The sequence below is a fragment of the Macrosteles quadrilineatus genome, unplaced genomic scaffold, assembly GCF_028750875.1.
Source record: "Macrosteles quadrilineatus isolate MER2022 unplaced genomic scaffold, UCM_ALF_1.0 Scaffold_1__1_contigs__length_201487025, whole genome shotgun sequence".
Taxonomy (NCBI): Eukaryota; Metazoa; Arthropoda; class Insecta; order Hemiptera; family Cicadellidae; genus Macrosteles; species Macrosteles quadrilineatus.
In genome coordinates, this window is record NW_026542594.1 from 56235787 (window position 1) to 56256241 (window position 20455).

The 20455-nt window shown below is 34.0% G+C and overlaps 1 protein-coding gene across 2 annotated transcripts in view; it reads left to right on the forward strand.

The window, feature by feature from the left end:
- Positions 1 to 231: 231 nt before the first annotated feature.
- LOC128983157 (cell growth regulator with RING finger domain protein 1-like) overlaps positions 232 to 20455 on the forward strand; it is a 138030-nt gene continuing 117806 nt past the window's right edge. For both annotated transcript variants that reach the window (XM_054402333.1, XM_054402334.1), the window contains exons 1-2: positions 232 to 538; positions 14428 to 14579. In XM_054402333.1, the coding sequence (XP_054258308.1) occupies positions 429 to 538; positions 14428 to 14579 (262 nt within the window). In that variant the 5' untranslated portion in view covers positions 232 to 428. The remainder of the gene's footprint in view (positions 539 to 14427; positions 14580 to 20455) is intronic.

The window sequence follows — 20455 nt, forward strand, 5'->3', positions numbered from 1 at the left end:
TGTTGAAATGAAATGAAATGAAAAATCATTTATTTGTTATGATTGTCTTAATGTTGCAAACAATAGCCTTTGAGATTGAAGGAGTATGTTTAACCTATGGTAGTGCTTTGAAACTTACTGTATTTGCTTTCCTCTTTTACTGTTTTCCCCACAACAGCTGAAATTATTGCAGACGACATTTTTCATAATAGAACAAAAAGGTCCTGTTGTCATTTCGTCCAGTAGCTTAGCTAGCTGTCATTTCCAGTATTATGGTGGTGGTAATGGCCAAAGGGTTGTGGTATTAAGGGATTACTTTCACGTTCCTTTTCGCTGTTCTTCAGTTATCATCAGTATGGCTTGAAGAGAGTGCTAGTGCGGAGAGTTTCGTTAATGGTTGTTCTATGCTTTAATTATCCCGCATTCAAACTGTTAACTAGTCTTTCAAAATGCTAGTTGCAATGACAGCGATGTTAGTGTCTGTTGCTGAGCTATCAAACATTTTGTCAGTGCTGGCTGTCCTAATATGTTTTTGTGGAATGGTCCTTTTTATTATGAGGTAGGCCTAGGTGTTATTTTACGTTTAGGCTATCTACTATTAAATCATCTTACCTCAGAGCTTAATAGTGTTGAAGTTGAGCAGTCTCCACAATAGCATCCAACTTGTTACCCAGTAACTAGCCTTTAACTCATGTTATCCTTTAATACTTAACTTTGTAATAGTTACCATACGAATGTAAGTATTATAGGCCCTAAGCCAAGTATGTATGGAGATGAGTAGGAGGGTAGACTTCCGTATCTGTTGGCACAAACAAAGGAATGAAAATATCGATTACCGGTATTCGATAGTTTCATTCGATATATCGTTTAGTGAAAATATTGATTATTCGATTGTTTCATTCGATATATTGATCGATATTTACATTCGGTTGTTTAAGCCAACAGATTCAAAAGTCTACCCAATTTATTTATTTTTTTATTCACACGGTAAGCCCCAATTTTACAATAAATACATGAATGGCAAGTTACTTACCGGTACTTGATGAATTTTTTAATAGATATTTATGATAAACAAACAGATAAAAAGAAATTCTGTTTATGACCATAAGGACATAACTTACAAAACTTACAGCCAAGTTATGCCACATTTTATTTTTACGTGTATTTACGAACAATCCCCTAACTTAAACCTTCAGCCCATAATACATAATAATGTGGGCTATTATAAAATTGACAAGACCTATTGTATTTTGTATTTACTTAGTGGTCAATAAAATGTCTTATTATCTTACCTACATAGTAAGATGGCCATTTCATCAACCTTACATGCTCAGTCAGTCTAATAGTCATTATAGTGTCACCGTAAATAAATAAGTACATATGATCACTGCAAATGTCAAAAAACTTAATTCAAATGACACTTAAGTTGTTCACGTCAGCAGACTAAACTGTGTAGCCTATATAATACTGTATTCATAGTTCAACTTTACTAGTCTGTCACCGTTGGGACTTGATTTATTTCCAAACAAAAATTGGATTAGGCCTACATAAAACAGTCATATTTTAAGTTAGCCTAGTATTTAGTTTTATGCTTTAGACTAAAATTACGGCCAGAACAAATAAAATAACCTAGGCTAACATTAGAAACCTTCCAAAGGTACCCGTAGGTTTCTAGTTGCCAGGATTTTTTCTAAATCCTTGTTAATCATCAGCCTACATTTACATTTAATTTATTTAAAGTAATAAGTGTGTCGGCCTAAACAATTTACAACAGATGTAATTGACAAAATACCAATTAACTAAAATGAACAACTTTACGATGCATCATCAGTCAAGCAGGGGTGCCCATCCCCCATATAGACTCATGACGCACCCCCCCCCCCCAATTGAGCACCAGCCCCCCCCCCCACAATAAATGAGGTACACAACTAATGAGAAACATTATTCCCCCGCCCAGCATTATTTGTAAAACCAAAAGAAATTTTATACATTTTTTTATGTAGCCTATTGAAAATTCAAACCCAGTTAATCTATATAAATAAAGTTATAGTTTTGTCTGTACATTGCTCAGAATTATACATTTTTGGGTTATTTTTACGTATATACATTATAGAAGTTGAAACATATCTTATCTCAATTTATTTCATGGCCCAGAAAGCATTTTACACAGCATACTCTAAAGAAAGCTAGAGTACCAATTAAGATTCCAATGGTTTAATTGTATTCACAGGATTGGCGAGAGTGTCCTTAGCCATTCAAATATGGCCTCACTATTTTGGAAATAAAATAACGGACGATCAAAAACCCAATTTTGTGTGATTTTTCAAGTTTTTTTCTCCATGTTCACCACATACCTCATTTATGAAATACTAATAATCTGTTAAGAGAACTTGTCATATATGAAATTAAGAACAGCTGTTTTGATAAAGATTCCTTTTTCTAGCTGTCACTGCGATATGTTTACATAAATTTTATTAACAAATACTGTGTAGGCCCTACCTAACCATTTCCAATCACGTTTAAGCAAATCCAAAACCAAGTGAGATTAATAATCGTGTGGCCTACATAATGGGTTTGATTTATCACGGGTACTAATATGTAACTGTAAATCAAATGAAATAACTAGCCATCATCCAGGTCGTGAACCGGAGATTCTGTTTGTATCAAGTTGTACTTGAATTTTCATTACCGGGAAAAGACCGTGAATCAGTGTTGTACAGGACTGGAAAACTTATCCAATTTAAGGATTTTTTTAATTGTCAGAATATCTACATAGTGTTTGTAACCTCTGCTTAACGAATTGTCAGCGTCTTTTTCTTAATATAACGACCCCCCTCTCCTTCCCACATAATCGTTTTGGAAACATTGCAGCTTCTTATTATGCTTAGTAAACTGCGATTTAGTGATTGTTAACTTTAGTAAGGCTGTGATTGGGCAATGAGTAGGCCAAAAAATGCCGACTTGTTGAATTTGTATATGAATTGAAAAGAAACCTAATAAAGAACAGAAGAACAAAGAAAAAGAATTACATGAATGTCCTGTAAAAAAAAAGAAAAAAAACAATGATTCATTTGGCCAGGTGGTGCCCTGTTTTCAGCTTTAAAATAGCTGCGACATCTATACAGGTAGCATCATTGTAGCAAGGGAAGTAACTTCTTTTGTCTCTTACTATGCACATAAGAATCTAACTTGACTCCGTCAAATTGGGAGGTTGATGCAAGTGGTCACGTTTGCGTTCCCTCCAGCCACTTACAGTTCTTCGTCTTACTAGCGGCAGTGGCATTTAATTTTAAATTTAGATTAAGTACGAAAGTTAACCAATCAACAGAAAACACTACAAAGGAATGTTGATACACATTGTAAATTACATGATAATATGGTAATGTAACGGGTATCTGCACTGTGAAGAATCACTTTCAAACACTCACTTAATCACACCGAACTGTAACCAAAACTACATGATAATTCAGTAAAATACGATGAAAGGTAAATAAATTGAACTATTACAAACAACTAGGTGAAACCCGTCGAAATCGACGGTTACTTTCAAGTCTTACGCTAATTCATCCAACTGCGATAAATTGGGTAAAATATACATATTTTGAGCATTTAGCATTGTTTAAAGAGTAATAAGTGTAAAAACAATAATTATATTAATTGCGTTAGTTGCCAAATTTAGTTGATCATTCAATGAATAAAATATTCCCCATACCGTACGTCATCAGAGTTATTATTAGTATAATATCTGGTATCTCTTCCTTTGTAAGAACCTTTAAAAAGTATTAAAATCGTATTGGTGGATCTTTTGTAGTTAAACACTTCCGTGATTTCATCAGTGTAACATGATTTTATTTTAAAAGAAAATATTTTTTGGGAAGACATATTCAATTTCAAAGGGAGGTATATCCGTTACAGTGTATGTTTGATTTTTCCTTCGTCACGTCGCGACAGTTCGGATCGTACTTCTGTGCCAATGAATGAACCCTCTAGCATAGTTTTGAGAAATTGATTGTTGGGTGATTGGGGGGTGTTAAAGCTGGAATTCCTTGACATGGGGGATGTCAGTTAGTTGTCTCAGCCTTATCAATAACATAAAGCTGTCAATATAATCTCTCTACGGAATGTTAGGTGTAGTGAAATACTTGAAGTGAAGTTGGATTTTATTCTTGAACTGTTAGGGGCCTCCTAGTTCATACGGCCTTGCGGCTTCATTGGCAAATGAGCAATGGGACATTTCCAAAAGCAAAGATACTGTAAATTGGCTGTTACGTATATATTGACGTTTACATATTGTTAATCAAGTTATCTTATAAAGGATTATGTGATCTAGTTTAAAAGGAATATGACCTTTCTGTCACGACAGTAGCTGCTTAAATAGTATTTTCTCTTTGTACCATATTTTACAGCCAAAATGTTGTGTTATTTTCAATAATGTTACCAACCCAGTGCGCCAAAATCCGTAATATAGTGTTATGTAATATGATTCCTTTTGTACTGTCAAATATTTATTCAGCTGTTTTATTTAAGACTGTTTTGTTTATGTATGTAATGTTTACAGTTTTGTGCAATTCTCTCATGTAAAATGTAGCTGACTATTAAGTTGAATAAAACCATATAAATTTGGTTTCTAAACATTTCTTTTCATAACAATTTATTCAACTTAATCTTTTAACTATATTATTACAAGTTCTTCTATACAAGTTGTATTCTATCTTTTCTATTCAAGTTTATTCCAAGAAATCTAAATGGATAAATTCTTCAAGCCGGAGCGCCTATCTTTAGACCCTAATGATCCCCATTCTGATCGTCAGTGGAAACATTGGAAAACCACTTTCAAGAATTTCGTGGAAGAAATATGTGCTGCAGAAGATGATCTACTAAAACTTCTAACTAATTTTGTGGACTACAACATACATGAAATAATCTCAGAGGCTGATTCTTATACCGAAGCTATATCTATTCTTGACAAACTCTTTATAAAGCCTACTAATGAGGTATATTCACGTCATCAACTGGCCACTAGAAGACAGGAACCTGGAGAAAATATTGATCAGTATCTTCGAAAACTAAAAGAACTTAGTAAAGCATGCAACTTTAAATCTGTCACTGCTAATGAAAATCGCAACGAGTACATAAGAGACGCTTTAATTCGAGGACTAATATCACAGTCCATTCGACAAAGACTTCTTGAAAATCTAACTTTGACTCTTGAAGAAGCTTATAATCAAGCCATTACCTTGGAATCAGCTGAAAATCAGGCGGTTTCATATATTTCAAGCCCTTGTAACTCTATATCTCAGTCAACTCCTAAAGATGTTGATGTTACTGATACAAATGTTTCTCAGGCAGCTTCTGATTCGTCTTCACACCAATTATCCTCGATAAGAAGAGAAAAATGTTTCTTTTGTGGACGGTCACGACACTCTCGAGCCAACTGTCCTGCCAAAGACTCAGTTTGTAATATTTGTGACAAGAAAGGCCATTGGGCAACAGTTTGCAATTCTCGCAACCAAAGTAGGACATTTAAGGGTAAAACAACTCAAAGTGATAAGACAGAAATAAACTCAATGTCTTCTTCTCTTGTTGCTGCCTCACAAAAATGTCTTTCAAAAGCTACAGTGTCACTGATGTTAAACGGCAAACCAGTAGATGCACTCATTGATACTGGGAGTTCCGACAGTTTTATATCTGAAGCTACTGTGAAAAGATTCAATATTTCTAAATACCCAACAAAGCATGAAATATCGATGGCATCAACAAGTCATGTTTCATCAACTCTTGGCCACTGTATTGTTGACATGGTGTGCGATGGCCACGAATACCCACTGACAAAGCTGCTCATCTTAACTGATTTATGTGCCGATGTTGTAATTGGACATGACATCCTTCGGCAACATTCTGCGGTGGAGCTGAATTTCGGTGGTAAACGCCCACCCTTCAATGTTTGCAATCTACTTAGGGCTAAAGTATCACCACCACCACTGTTTGATAATCTAACTAATGACGTCAAGCCTGTAGCCATCAAGTCCCGCCGCTACTCTGAAGATGATAGTAAGTTCATAAAAAGTGAAGTAAGTAGGCTTATATCAGAAGGAATAATTGAACCGAGTAAATCACCTTGGAGAGCACAAGTGATTGTGGTCAACAATGGGCACAAGAGACGTCTCTGTATTGACTACTCTCAAACCATCAACAAATTCACACAGCTTGATGCCTACCCTCTACCTCACATTGAATCATTTGTCTCTAAGCTTGCTCAATACAAAGTGTTCAGTACAATCGATCTGAAGGAGGCATATCACCAAATACCTATTCGGAATGAAGATAAACCATTCACTGCATTTGAAGCTAATGGGAGACTTTACCAATACACTCGAATTCCTTTCGGCGTAACTAATGGTGTGGCGTGTTTTCAAAGAACTATTGATCAGATTATAGAAAATGAAAATCTACTAGACACGTTTGCTTATCTGGACGATGTAACTATTTGTGGTCGTAGCCAAGCAGAACACGATCAAAACCTACAGAGATTCATGGAAGCAACTAAAAAGTATAATCTTACCCTGAACAAAGAAAAATCTAAGTTTTCGTTGACCAGCATTCCAGTTCTGGGGTACATTGTAGAAAACATGTCCATGCGTCCTGATCCTGACCGCCTGCAATCACTCTTGAATTTCCCCGTTCCAACTGATAATGCAAGCCTTAAAAGAGCTCTTGGCATGTTGTCCTATTACGCAAAGTGGATTCCTAAATTCTCTGAAAAGGTTCATTGCCTTACTACAGTCAAATCATTCCCAGTAGGCAGTAAAGAAATATTGGCCTTTAAGACATTAAAAGAAGAAATAGCGAACTCCAGTATGTCTGCAGTTGAAGAGAATATTCCATTTACTGTAGAAACAGATGCATCTGAATCAGCTATAGCGGCTACCCTTTCACAAGCTGGAAGGCCAATATGTTTCTTTTCAAGAACCCTAACTAAGAGTGAACAACATCTACCTGCTGTGGAAAAAGAGGCCCTCGCAATATTCGATTCAATACAGAAATGGAGGCATTTCCTGATTGGAAGACGGTTTAAATTAATTACAGACCAGAAATCTGTGTCATATATGTTCAATCAGAAACACGCGGGAAAGGTTAAGAACAACAAGATTTTAAAGTGGCGATTGGAACTAGCACCTTTCTCTTATGACATAGTGTACCGTTCTGGCAAGGAAAACGTAGTAGCAGATGCATTTTCACGAGTTTCATCTTCCATCTCTTGTAGAGATTTCGAAAAACTCCGTAGAATTCATTGTGACATTGGGCATCCTGGAATAGTACGGATGGTTCATTTCTTAAAAAGTAAAAATCTCCCTTACTCTATCGAAGATGTCAGGCGAATGACCGCTTCATGCTCTGTTTGTGCGGAAGTGAAACCTCGGTTCTACCAAAAAACCCCATCAACACTCATCCATGCAATGGCTCCTTTCGAGAGACTTAACATTGATTTTAAGGGGCCAATACCATCTGTGACAAGGAATAAATACATACTCACGGTTGTTGATGAGTTTTCAAGATATCCGTTTGCTATTCCTTGCTCGGACACATCAGCATCTTCTGTCATCAAAGCACTTACATCAATCTTCACCATCTTTGGTATGCCTGCTTTTGTCCACTCCGACCAAGGTTCTGCTTTCATGTCAAAAGAACTGAGTGATTTCTTACACTCTAAAGGAATCGCCACTAGCCGATCTTCACCTTATAACCCTCGAGGTAATTCTCAAGCTGAGCGATATAATGGAACGATTTGGAAGACTGTATCTCTTGTTCTGAGAAACAAGGGACTGAAGACAGAACAGTGGGAGTATGTTTTGCCAGAAGCTTTGCATTGTATACGCTCGTTACTATGTACAGCTACGAATGAGACCCCACATGAACGACTTTTCAAACACCAGAGACGATCATTTTATGGCACCTCTCAACCTCAATGGCTCATGAATCCAGGACCAGTATTAGTGAGAAGGCATGTAAGAAATAACAAATATGAACCTTTAGTGGAACAAGCTCAGCTGATAGAGGCTAATCCAGACTATGCTCGCATCAAGTATAGAGATGGTAGAGAGGCTCTGGTATCGGTGCGACATCTCGCTGTTCCTCCTGAAGCTATCCAACAAGAGGATGAGCCAGTGACTTCGGAAAATCCCAGTCAAGAACTAGATCCTGCTCTTCAAGACCGGAGACGTGAATCAAATCTGCTTCAACCTGAAATTGGGAACTCTATTCAATCTGAAATCGAAACATCCCCTCTGCATGAGACCGTGACCCCTACTTCTGTGAGGGATAACGAAGAAACAAACCTGCGTCGTTCCACTAGAGTCCGAAGACCTCCCACCTATCTAAGGGATTACATTTAAAAAAAAGATGGGGTGAATGTTATGTAATATGATTCCTTTTGTACTGTCAAATATTTATTCAGCTGTTTTATTTAAGACTGTTTTGTTTATGTATGTAATGTTTACAGTTTTGTGCAATTCTCTCATGTAAAATGTAGCTGACTATTAAGTTGAATAAAACCATATAAATTTGGTTTCTAAACATTTCTTTTCATAACATATAGGCAGGTGCAAATAATTTGTCAATATGGGTATCATTTTAGGCAAGGTTTCTATGTTTGGATTTTATTAGACACTATAAGGATTAAATAAATATTTGTAAATAATAATAAATAAATAATATTTGATATGTGTAGAATAATAAGATCAGATATTTCTACATAAATATTTGATATGTGTAGAATAATATGATCAAATATGGGCAAAAGTGGTGAAAAAGGCAGACACCAACCCGTACATTAGATATAAGATAGTTCAATAAGAAATAATTTAAGAATTGCTGTGGTGAAAGGATTTTCCACTGATTTCGTAATGGAACGTTATATTTCAAAACATGACATGATAATGAAGAAAATCAATTTTAAAATAAGAAAATAACATTTCAAATACTTATTTGGTGGTAGAATTCAGTAACTCCAAAACCAAAACATCAACCAAAAACACGTTCGACATAATGGAGACTACAAGACGTTGACCAGGACGGCCAATAGGAGGAGGCCGACGAACTTTAACTGGTAGACGCGAACGAAATACAAATAATACTATTGTCGTTGATAGCCGAATACAGCAAGCACCCTTCCGTGCTGGGTTTAAGGGTGCTCTCCAACAGTCGCCAGAAGATTTTACATTCAATTTACGACTGTTGGATAATCGCTGCATAAGCTGTTGATTTTGGAAAACAAGGAGGAGGATAGGACTAATTTGAAAACAGAAGAGAGGAGATATTAGATGAGTGGCAAATGCGTTGGGAGCAGAGTGTTCTATGTTAACGTTTTAAAGGTAAACGTTCGTATTTATACCTAACATCAGAAAGAGACTGGAACAAGATTGGGAGATGGGCCATTATAAAACGCAGTTTGTCACAGGACATTGAAAATTTTAAGGCGATTTTGTGAAGATTTCACCAGGTGGAAGAGGAAGTATGTAGATGTGGAGAAATAAAAACCAAGAGTCACGTATTTATAAATTGCTCACTTCAAGAGACAAATAGGTGAGAACAGGAATATGTCTTGGATAAGATACAGGAGGATACATACAGGCATTAAAATTTAAATAAAGAAACAAACAAAAACTAAGAAAGAAAAGGTATGAAAACTTGCCCATGAAGGGGAGAGGAAAGGTTAGAGCGAATCTCAATGATCCCTATCGCTCAGGGCGGTATGGGGAAGGGAGTCGTGCTGGCTTTTCGACACACAATGTGTCTGGAAACCCAATGCAGCTATGAGACTATTTAATGAGGCTATTTTTGTAGAAAACACTATTTGCAATAAATGTTGATTATACCGATCTATTATGTACATCTTTAGTATTTCCATAATCTTTGAGTGGAATATTTTAAAGTCATAGGAAATTATGACTGTTATTTGTTTTAAAATAACGCCTGTAATACTTGTACACTAGTAATAATTAAATAACCAACAGTAAAACTGAATATAATAATAAAAATTAACCAATAGTGAACGTCATTATAATCTTTGAGATGTATCATCATTAAAAGTTCATTTGTGATTATAATAATCAGAATGTAAGAAAGTTAAGAGTTAATTGTGATTATATTAATTGAAATGAACCAACAGTAAAAGTGGATATAATAATCAAAATGAACCAATAGTGAACGTGATTATAATCTTTGAAATGTATCATCATTAAAAGTTCAATTGTGATTATAATAATTGAAATGTGCCAACGTTTTAGGTGATTTTTATAATAAAAAGTAGCAATGTTAAAAGTTGAATTTTTATAATGATTGGAATCTAGCGCTTAAATTGATTTTTTAAATAATAATTGAAATGTGGCAACATTAAATTAGAATACTTAGTTGAATAAATGACACGTGAATTTTTTTGTAAAATTATTTAAAAATATAAGAAACTAAAAAGCAAAATTTTTATTATAGGGTAATAATTGAAATATGTCAACAGTAAACGTGAATTTTTGGTAAAATAATTTAAAAGTGAATTTTTCATTATAATAATCAAAATGAGTCAGCAGTAAATGTGAATTTTTATAATAATAATTAAAAACTAAGAAAGTAAAAAGCTCAATTTTCATTATGATTATTAAAATGTGTTAACAGTGTACAACTACATGGCGCTCCCAGCGGTGTGCGCCAGAACCTATGGTAACCGCAGCACAGCTGATGGTCTATATTTAATTCGTTTTGTCTATGATGTCATAGAACCAACTTGTTTGGTCAAATCAGCTGAAAAGATTATTTAATTCCTTTTAAATGTTTAAAAGGAACCCAGAAGGTTAACATGGGAAATTCCAGAGCCACTGGGGCGGAGCCTGAAAGGAGTTTTGAAATAACAATATGCCTATATGTTAATCGGGAATGTAAGCTATCATCACCCCAAATTTCAGCCCAATCCGACCAGTATCTTTTGTTTATTATTCTTTCAATAGGTACTATTAGCAACGTAGACTGACTTTTGCTTTTGAGCTGCTTGAATCCAACACCACACAATTCTTGAGTCCATCCAAAAGTATGTTTGTTCCTTTTTCATTTTATGAAACTGATAGATCTAAGATGCCATTTGACTGCCTAGTACATCTGCTTGCAGTTCAAGTCTAGGATGGTAAACGTTCTTAAAGGAGCAACACGCGACCTTGCCAGTACAAAGGTAGCCTCAACTTGATCTCCTTTTTCCACTCTGAAATAGGCCACTGAACAAAATCCTTTTTCACTGGCATCAAAAAAAATATGCAGCTGCAAGGTTAGGTTGTATTTTCAAGTTTTCTTACTTCTTTACATCTTTCATCCAGTTGAGTTCATGGGTTGAGCACAGAGAAGGAAGGGAGATACCATGATGAAAGTAAACAAACTGTTATTTTATTTAACCATATGACATTTTAAATTATTAACTAGTGTACATGTTGCTCGAATTTAAGCAATTGCAAAGTATTATCAGAGTTATTTGAAAACGAATAACATTCATAATTTCTGATAAGTTTAAAAGAGTCAACTAAAAAATTATTTAACTAATGAAAATACTAACAATGTACATACCAGTTCGATATAATAACATCTCTTGTATCATTTTTCAAAAGCTGATCTTGTTTTTAGTGTTTTCTACCAATAGTTTTCCAATAATAGCCGCATTGGGTTGTCCATGATTGTATTCGTCGTTGATAATGTAGCCTACATGGTACCACCATTGTCGCCAGTTGTTTATGAATTTCAGTAATTTTCTTAAAAAATAGCGATAAACTTTGTTCACATTACTTAAGAACTAGAACTACTGTACCTGATTTCCTGCATACCACTCTGTAACAATTATTGTATTTGCTTCAATTGGCATTCTTTTGGTTAGTTAGCTGTAATAATGTAAATTATATTTACATTTACCTGAGAAAATGCAGAGTAAAAAGTCTGACGTTGTTCAGATGGTTTTTTTCCTTAACTGTGAATAGTAATTGAATCCTTAAATGAAAGTTTTAGTAAAGGTTTCTTGGATGTAGTCATATTCTTCTAAAATCTGTTGACTTTTACCTGGTGGTTAATAATGGTCCTTGCTGTACCAGTTTTATTCAGACTTTGGGGGTTTCCTCTACAATATATCACAAAGTTTATCCATGTTTCCTACTAAAATTGGTAGCACTTAGGCTAACATCCTCGTTCATAGTTTGTAGGAATCTCCATCTTGTAGGCGTTCTTCATTATATAGGCTAAGAACGATACTTAATTCTTTAAAAAACATTATCCCCATTTCATCTACTTGGTGGCGTTCTATGACTTGTCTATGTTTCCATAGTTAGCAAATCGGATCTTTTAAGGATTGCTCAAGAAATACTAATAAAATAATAAATAAATAATGGTTTGCTGTGTCAATTCATTTATCTTATTTGGTGAAATATATCAAATTTTCCAAGCTTTCTTGATTTTTTTATTATAATACGTACGCAAACCCAAATTAAAATAGTAAATTTTTTATTTCAACCAAATCAGTGTTTATACGGGATCACATCATTTGTCCGAGTTTTCAACTGTCCGAGTTTGTTAAAAATTACAAAATATTTGAAAAATCATTTGTCCGAGTTTTCAACTGTCCGAGTTTTGATAAATAACTAATAATAATTAGATAAATCAACTGTCCGAGTTTTCATTTGTCCGAGTTTATTAAATTATTTTAAAATATATCGAAATATCAAGTGTCCGAGTTTTCAACTGTCCGAGTATGGTTTAAATAATAATAATATTTCGTTAAATCAACTGTCCGAGTTTTCATTTGTCCGAGTTTTTAAATTATTTAAAAAAATATCAAAATATCATTTGTCCGAGTTTTCAACTGTCCGAGTAGGGGCAACATCAAAATGTGACACTGCGCGCCGAGACTAGCGTGTCTAAAGCGCCTATTCAGAAGTCGATGTGAACCCCTTCTGTGAAGGAGTCAGGCATTGTGCGAGCCAAGAGAGGCCCTCACGTCGACTTAAGAAAAATTATATTACTTTTATTATAAGACTAATTTTACAATTTTTAATTATAAAATTAAACTCTCATCACCTAACACAACCAACCAAACTTGCTGATAATATAAAATACCCCCGCCATTATTATATTATCAGCAAGTTTGGTTGGTTGTGTTTGGTGATGACAGTTTAATTTTATAATTAAAAATTGTAAAATTAGTCTTATAATAAAAATAATATAATTTTTCTTAAGTCGACGTGAGGGCCTCTCTTGGCTCGCACAATGCCTGACTCCTTCACAGAAGGGGTTCACATCGACTTCTGAAAAGGCGCTTTAGACTCGCTAGTCTCGGCGCGCAGTGTCACATTTTGATGTTGCTCCTACTCGGACAGTTGAAAACTCGGACAAATGATATTTTGATATTTTTTAAAATAATTTAAAAACTCAGACAAATGAAAACTCGGACATTTGATTTAACGAAATATTATTATTATTTAAGCCATACTCGGACAGTGTTGAAAACTCGGACACTTGATATTTCGATATATTTTAAAATAATTTAATAATCTCGGACAAATGAAAACTCGGACAGTTGATTTATCTAATTATTATTAGTTATTTATCAAAACTCGGACAGTTAAAAACTCGGACAAATGAACCTCACCCGTTTATACATGCTTTTCCTTGAATTTCAAAAATAAACATTAACAGCAATTAAATTATCCAGCTGATCATAATGTAAACAAATATGTTCTTCAAAGGATAACATGGGAACTTTTAAAGCCACTCGGGCAGAACCCAAGGGATTTTTTTCAAAAAATTAAGGTCAGTTGGCAAATCTACGCGACACGCTCTTTCCAATGAGACGTTAATGGTCAAAATCGGTTAAGAAATAGCGGAGGAGTTCAAAAGACAAATTTCATTTTAAATCTATAACAACAGTACAGTATGAGTATGAATATTAAGTGTATTCACCGATTGGATCGTCAAAAACAAAGAAAAAAGGGTAGAATTTATCTAGTTGAATCAATACTCTGTGTATTTTTTAAACACCCTTCTGTTGTCTGAAGGAAGAGGACCTAGGACAAGCGTTAAAATACCACAAAATGTCAAACAAGTTGGAATAGCAACACTCCTAATATATGAAACACTTGGTGAGTATATTGGCTCACCACATAGTGATAGGTCTGAGTGGATATTTTCTGAGGTTTGTTTGCTGTTGCTTCTTTGCAAGCATCTCTTCATTAGTTTTTCCTTGTGTTAAATAATCCCGTTCTAACATTTGATTGCTGGTCCCAATGTTAAAGATGTGCAGAAGGGAAGCTACATTTGTGACATTGTAGTGTTTTGTCTGCAGGAAAACTACTGTGTTCTAGCTGCCAGTGAGGGATTAAAGTTTGAAAGATATGATACTATTTTAATGAAATTGTAATGCCTTGTTTGCAGGAATATGACAGTGTTTTGGCTTCATGGTGAGGAGCTGATGTTTGGAGGCTCAGTTCATCATGTCCAACCTAGGATTCCTCAAATGAAGATGATGAAAGTCCACATACCTTTTACTTTCAAACTCCAAGAAACCTCTAAATCCTCCTATAAAGGTATGTAACCTATACTTATCTATAGACACCCTATCATGTTCCTCCATGTATGTTTGTGTTTAGTCTTCATTAGTATTTCAAATGATAATGATAACAATTAATAACAATGTATAAGGAGAGTTATATTTGTTCTTTAATACCTACCTGCTATGAAGTTAAAGATTGAGTATTATTAAAAAACATCATGTTTAAAAAAAATAAGTGGTACCTGTCAAATTTTGAAACCTATTTTTGATTGTGTTTTTAAGAAATTCACTGGTCTGTTAGTGTCTTGCACCATAGACTAAGCAAAACAAGTAGACTCCTCAATCCATTGTAAATTTTGAAGTTTTTTTTCCTGTCAAGTTCATGTACGTCCACACTGATCGCTGGGGTGGACGAAATTTTGTTTCTATTATTCAAGGGTTATTTTCATGATTTGTCCTTTACTTGGTTATATAACTAGGAGACCAGTTATTGTTTATGATTATACAGTTTTATTTGGATAAATGAGGTTTTAAATGGCTGAAATAACAAGAAACAAATTGTAAATAAAAAACGACCTCTACAGTTGGGCGTACGGAACTAACAATAAAATTGGCTTCAGCTGTTCCATGAGGATGACAAATCCTACTAAGGGAGTATGTTTTATCTATGGTTGCACAAAAGGGTTCCTAGTTTATGGTTTGCATTTGAGTGTAGTTAGAGTTTTTGCAATGAACAGCTTTTGGCCAGTCTTGGGTACATACAATTAATTGGCTAGCTTGTATTGTCTATTAGAACAGTTGCAGATTTTGTCTTAAGTTAAGTTACAGTTTCTGTCTGTGAACATGTTGTAACCAGTCTCGTAAATACAACTATTTTGCAAGTTTGTGCTGTGTTTGAGTGTAGTTAGTTACAGTTTCTGTCAGTGAACAGCTTTTAAAAAAATCTAGTATATACAACTAGTTTGCTAGTTTGTGTTGTGTTTGGGTGTAGTTACAGTTTCTGCCTATGAACAGCTTGTAACCAGTCTCGTACATACAACTAGTTTGCTAGTTTGTGTTGTGTTTGAGTGTAGTTACAGTTTCTGACTGTAAAGAGCTTGTAACCAGTCTCGTACATACAACTAGTTTGCTAGTTTGTGTTGTGTTTGAGTGTACTTACGGTTTCTGTCTGTGAACATGTTTTAACCAGTCTCGTACATACAACTAGTTTGCTAGTTTGTGTTGTGTTTGAGTGTAGTTACAGTTTCTGACTGTAAAGAGCTTGTAACCAGTCTCGTTTGAGTGTAGTTACAGTTTCTGACTGTAAAGAGCTTGTAACCAGTCTCGTACATACAACTAGTTTGCTAGTTTGTGTTGTGTTTGAGTGTAGTTGCAGTTTCTGTCTGTGAACTGCTTGTAACTAGTCTCGTACATACAACTAGTTTGCTAGTTTGTGTTGTGTTTGAGTGTAGTTACGGTTGCCACAGCTAGGCAGGCTAGGAGAGCTGTTGCTGACATTTATATCTGGGTCAACCAACCAGACTGGTCTGTCAGTGTTGCCACTCCCTCACACAACACTAGTGTCGTTAAAAAAAAACTTTGATAAACCAAATAATAATTGTATAAATGAAGCAAAATATCCAACCGATTTTATTATTATATTAAATTGATCTTTTTTTATCTATCCCCATTAAATTGTTTATTTTAGATTTCTTGATGCCTGCAACATGGAGGTATTGCTTTTTTTATTAACTTTGAGCAAAAACAACCAAGCTGAATCTCTAGATATTTGTTATAACTTACACACAACATAGCTTATACTGCCAATTATACTGTAAAAAAAGATAAACCGATTTTGTTTAGTGTCATCAGCCAATATTACTCCAAGAAAAATGTTTAGTATATTTTACTTTCATAAAAGTTATATTTAAATTTATAAAGTGTATTATCAATTTGTTTGACTACCGTACTAAGCCTACCTTAATCTTTAGTAAAATACAAATTGAAAAGTACAGTCACTGAATATTGTGAGAATTAAGTCATTTTTATCTGAGAAAACCCTTGACTTGGTGTTTATTCATTGTGTTAATTTAGCGATATTTTGTAAAAGTAGATGGATTATCAAGCATCCCGGTGGTCGCCTACTCAATACTCGATCTTCATAATTTTGGATTTTACTTTGACTGGCAAACCATTTTACCCTTCTACCAAGGCAAAATTCTTAGATCAGATTTATGTTTGCTGGTTACATGCACCCTTAGATTTTTGTGGCAAAGAGTTATTTTGACTGTTCTACAATTTGTCAAACTTAAGGAGTATTGATTGCTATGTAGTGTGTCAACGATTCGGGCATGCTATTTAAATTAAGTTAATATACTCCCGCCGTAGTAAACCTGCAGACTAAGCAAATTTCCATTTACCTGATTTGATTTTGAATTAAATCTATTTAAATAACATTAGGTTGAACAAGTACCTAGAGGTTTCCTGCTACAGGCAGGGCAATAAAGTGTGTGTTTTAGTAAAGTATTAATAGCTTAGTATAAAACAAAATAAAATAAATTTTCCAAGTTAGATAAAAATACAAATATCCATAAACAATCAAACTGCAAATGTTTATTTATTCCTCCATAAGAATAACATGATAATTTACATTAAATTTTTTTTTAATTTTACTTTAATACACTAAATTATTTATTTTTTAAGCTCTTTATAGAGATACAGTAGTTATAGTTTTATAACCAGAAACTGTAAAGAACACTTTAATATACTAAATGTGATGTGGAAAGCGAAAAGGGACCTCTTGTCGGAGATGCAAATCAGTACGGCCGATATAAGTAATTAAGGTCGAAAATATCGAATTTCAGGGTTTTATCGATTGTTATAACTCATTTAACATAGAACATGACAGTGTCGGTTAAAATATTGAATTGAAGATGCAAAAGGTCGAAATAAATAATTTTATTAGCCTCTGCACGGTCTGAGAAAAGGTACCTCTTGTCGCTCAATGTTATTTCTCGCCATAACGACAAGAGGTCCCATTTCTAATATTCACTTTTTAAACAGATTTTAGTCCAAAAATGAACTGTCCTGCATTCTAGTGGAAATTTAGAGAACTACGTCAAAGTTCAGTTCACGGACAACAAAATATCTCACAAATTTTGTGGTCCCGACAAGAGGTACCTTTCCTTATCTTAAGAAGAAATAACATAAGGCCGACAAGAGGTCCCTTTTCTGAAATGTGATTTTTACGACATTCTTCAATAAAAAAATCATTTAAATGAAAACTACCAGGAGTTTAGACAAATATTTGTATTGCTTCCAAAGAGGACATTATAAGCTTTAGTCCTATAACTTTAACAAAAAAAAAAAACATACATGCGTGTTACTTGCACCAATCCATTCGGAATTCAATAAGGAATTCAAATCTATAATACTAAAACGAAACAGTGTTTTTTTATTTCACGATTCTGAATCAACCACTCGACGGATTTTCATGATTTTTGTGTTGAAAGAAAGATAATTTTGAGAACTAGGGAATGTCGAAGCCATAATTTTAGTTTAGGGTCCCAGTTTTTTAGAAATTAAGTTTTAATTTTAATAAAGTCTAGCAGCCGACGCTAAGATTCTAACTAGCTTTTGGCATAAAATAATTGGCTTAACATAACAGCTGTAAACATTCAGCTTTCGTGTCACAAATTCAGCATTTGGATAAAAATGTAAAGACATACTTAGGGTTGACTTATTTATACTATGTCATTTTGTATGCTAATCATTGATACCAATTCTTCTGTAAGAGGATGACAGATTAACTTAATTTACATAGTAAAATATTAGGATGCTCAAATTATTTTTGAAAGCAATCATTGTAATCTTTGATTTGTTTTAGAGCAATACAATTTGTTTTAACTAACAGCTGTTTAGTTATAAAAATGCCCTATAGAACTATGAGGTTATTTACTCTGATTTTGTCATTGATTATAGGAAATAAGTAAGATTAGTAGACCACCGAGATAAGTAACACCATCGATGTGTACAAGTAGAGGCTCTGTACACGAGTTAAATAAAAAAGATATGCAAATTATTTTACTGCTCAACTTTTTGGAAAGGGTAGGAAAATCACAAATTTTACATGTTTTAATTCATCTTGGCAGCTTTTTGTTTACAATTAATGTCTTTGAATGCTTGAACTTTGTTTGGATTAGGCCCGGAAATATTGATGTCATAAAGATGGAGATCAAGAATCCTCAGGAATACGATTTTAAATTACCACCACAACCTCAGACGGGTGTTATCCAAAGATATACAGATGAATGACATAGATTGAACACAACGTCATCATTGACCTAGGATACTGAAATTAGACTAACCATCCTTTTATGAAATCTAAAAAGTTGTTTGGCGTGTGTTTAGTTGTGGTTACGTTTGGAGGCGCTGAATATTTTATAGTTTAAATAAATGAACATGGGGAATTACGATGTACATTGATTCAATGAGGTTGGTTTAATTATCAAGGATATTGGAACTGATAACGAAATGGATAAAAACATAGACAATTAATTACGTCACTAGCTTTACTAGCGTTTTTACTTTTTTGAAATTCCTTCAACATGTGACCAGTTCTTTTGTTCAAATGAATATTATTTTTGACTCAGCTGTTTACAAAACAAACTAATATGTTGTTGGGTTTACTTTTCTTTGTTTACACTTATTTATTTAGCAATTGATGCAGTGAAATTGACATAAAAGATGTGTGTGGACGATTCGTTTAATGATGTCAGGACACCAACGTTATAATTATGGGTACTGTTAATTTGTAGTGGATGTTTTCGTTTTATTTTAGGGAATTTCAATTCAGACCTACTGGAAATTGTGTATAGTATGAGTAATTGTATTGTGGTGATATTGATTATGGAAGAGGTAGGTATGCGATGGAAGGTGATATCATTGACTAGGCCTAAACACTTCTCAATTGATAATTACTCTTTCTACTTTAGGCTGCAATAAAATTTGTCTTTATACAGTACGTGTAAACTAGCTGTTCTGAATTATAGGCCTACACCGTTTTAAATTACTACTCCCGTACGTAGGACGGGCTAACACCTCGTATATATAAAACTCAAAATCGAAAATTCCCGACAAGAGGTCCCTATTCGCTTTCCACATTACAAATTATTAGTTTTTCAAGCTCTTTTTAGAGATAGTTATAGTTATATGAGTAACATAATAATTTTACATTTACAATTTTTTTAGTTTTCTCCATAACCAATAACTGTAAAAAAAACAATAACCAGTTTTTACTCTATAAAACCCTGTTCCTATTCCTACCTATTGTATTGTATTGTTGTCTTATTGGTCCGATCAAGCTAGTTTGTGAACTCATTCAAGTTTATCCCGCCCTACATCTTCAAGCCAAATTTCATAAAAATCGTACACAAATTCATTAAGTTATTGCGTTTATGGATTGCTTGTAGCACTAGAGCACAAAGTAGCACTTGGCTGCACTTTGAGAGAAATGTGTATCATGCGGAAAGATTCTCAAATGCAGCAATGAGACAATGTGCTAGTGTTATACATACAAAATATTTGTCCTACAGTTACTATAAAGCATAAAAATAATGTGTAATCACCTGTATATACAGGTTAACTTTTACTCTGCGATTTCACAAATTAACAAATTCAAGCCTAATTGAAATTGTCTTACAAAGAAATCAAAACCTAAATGAAAGGGTTTCACAAATTAGCAAATTAAAATCTGAATTAACATAATGAACAACATACTGGATTAAAATCTTAATATTATTATTGTTGGTTAATGGTTTGTAATGTTTATGTTAACTTGCAACAACAGGATTATAGGTTTAACTTGTATCAATGGTCAAATATAATTTCAAGTAAACAGTGTACCAGCTGATCAATTTAGCAGAATTGCTA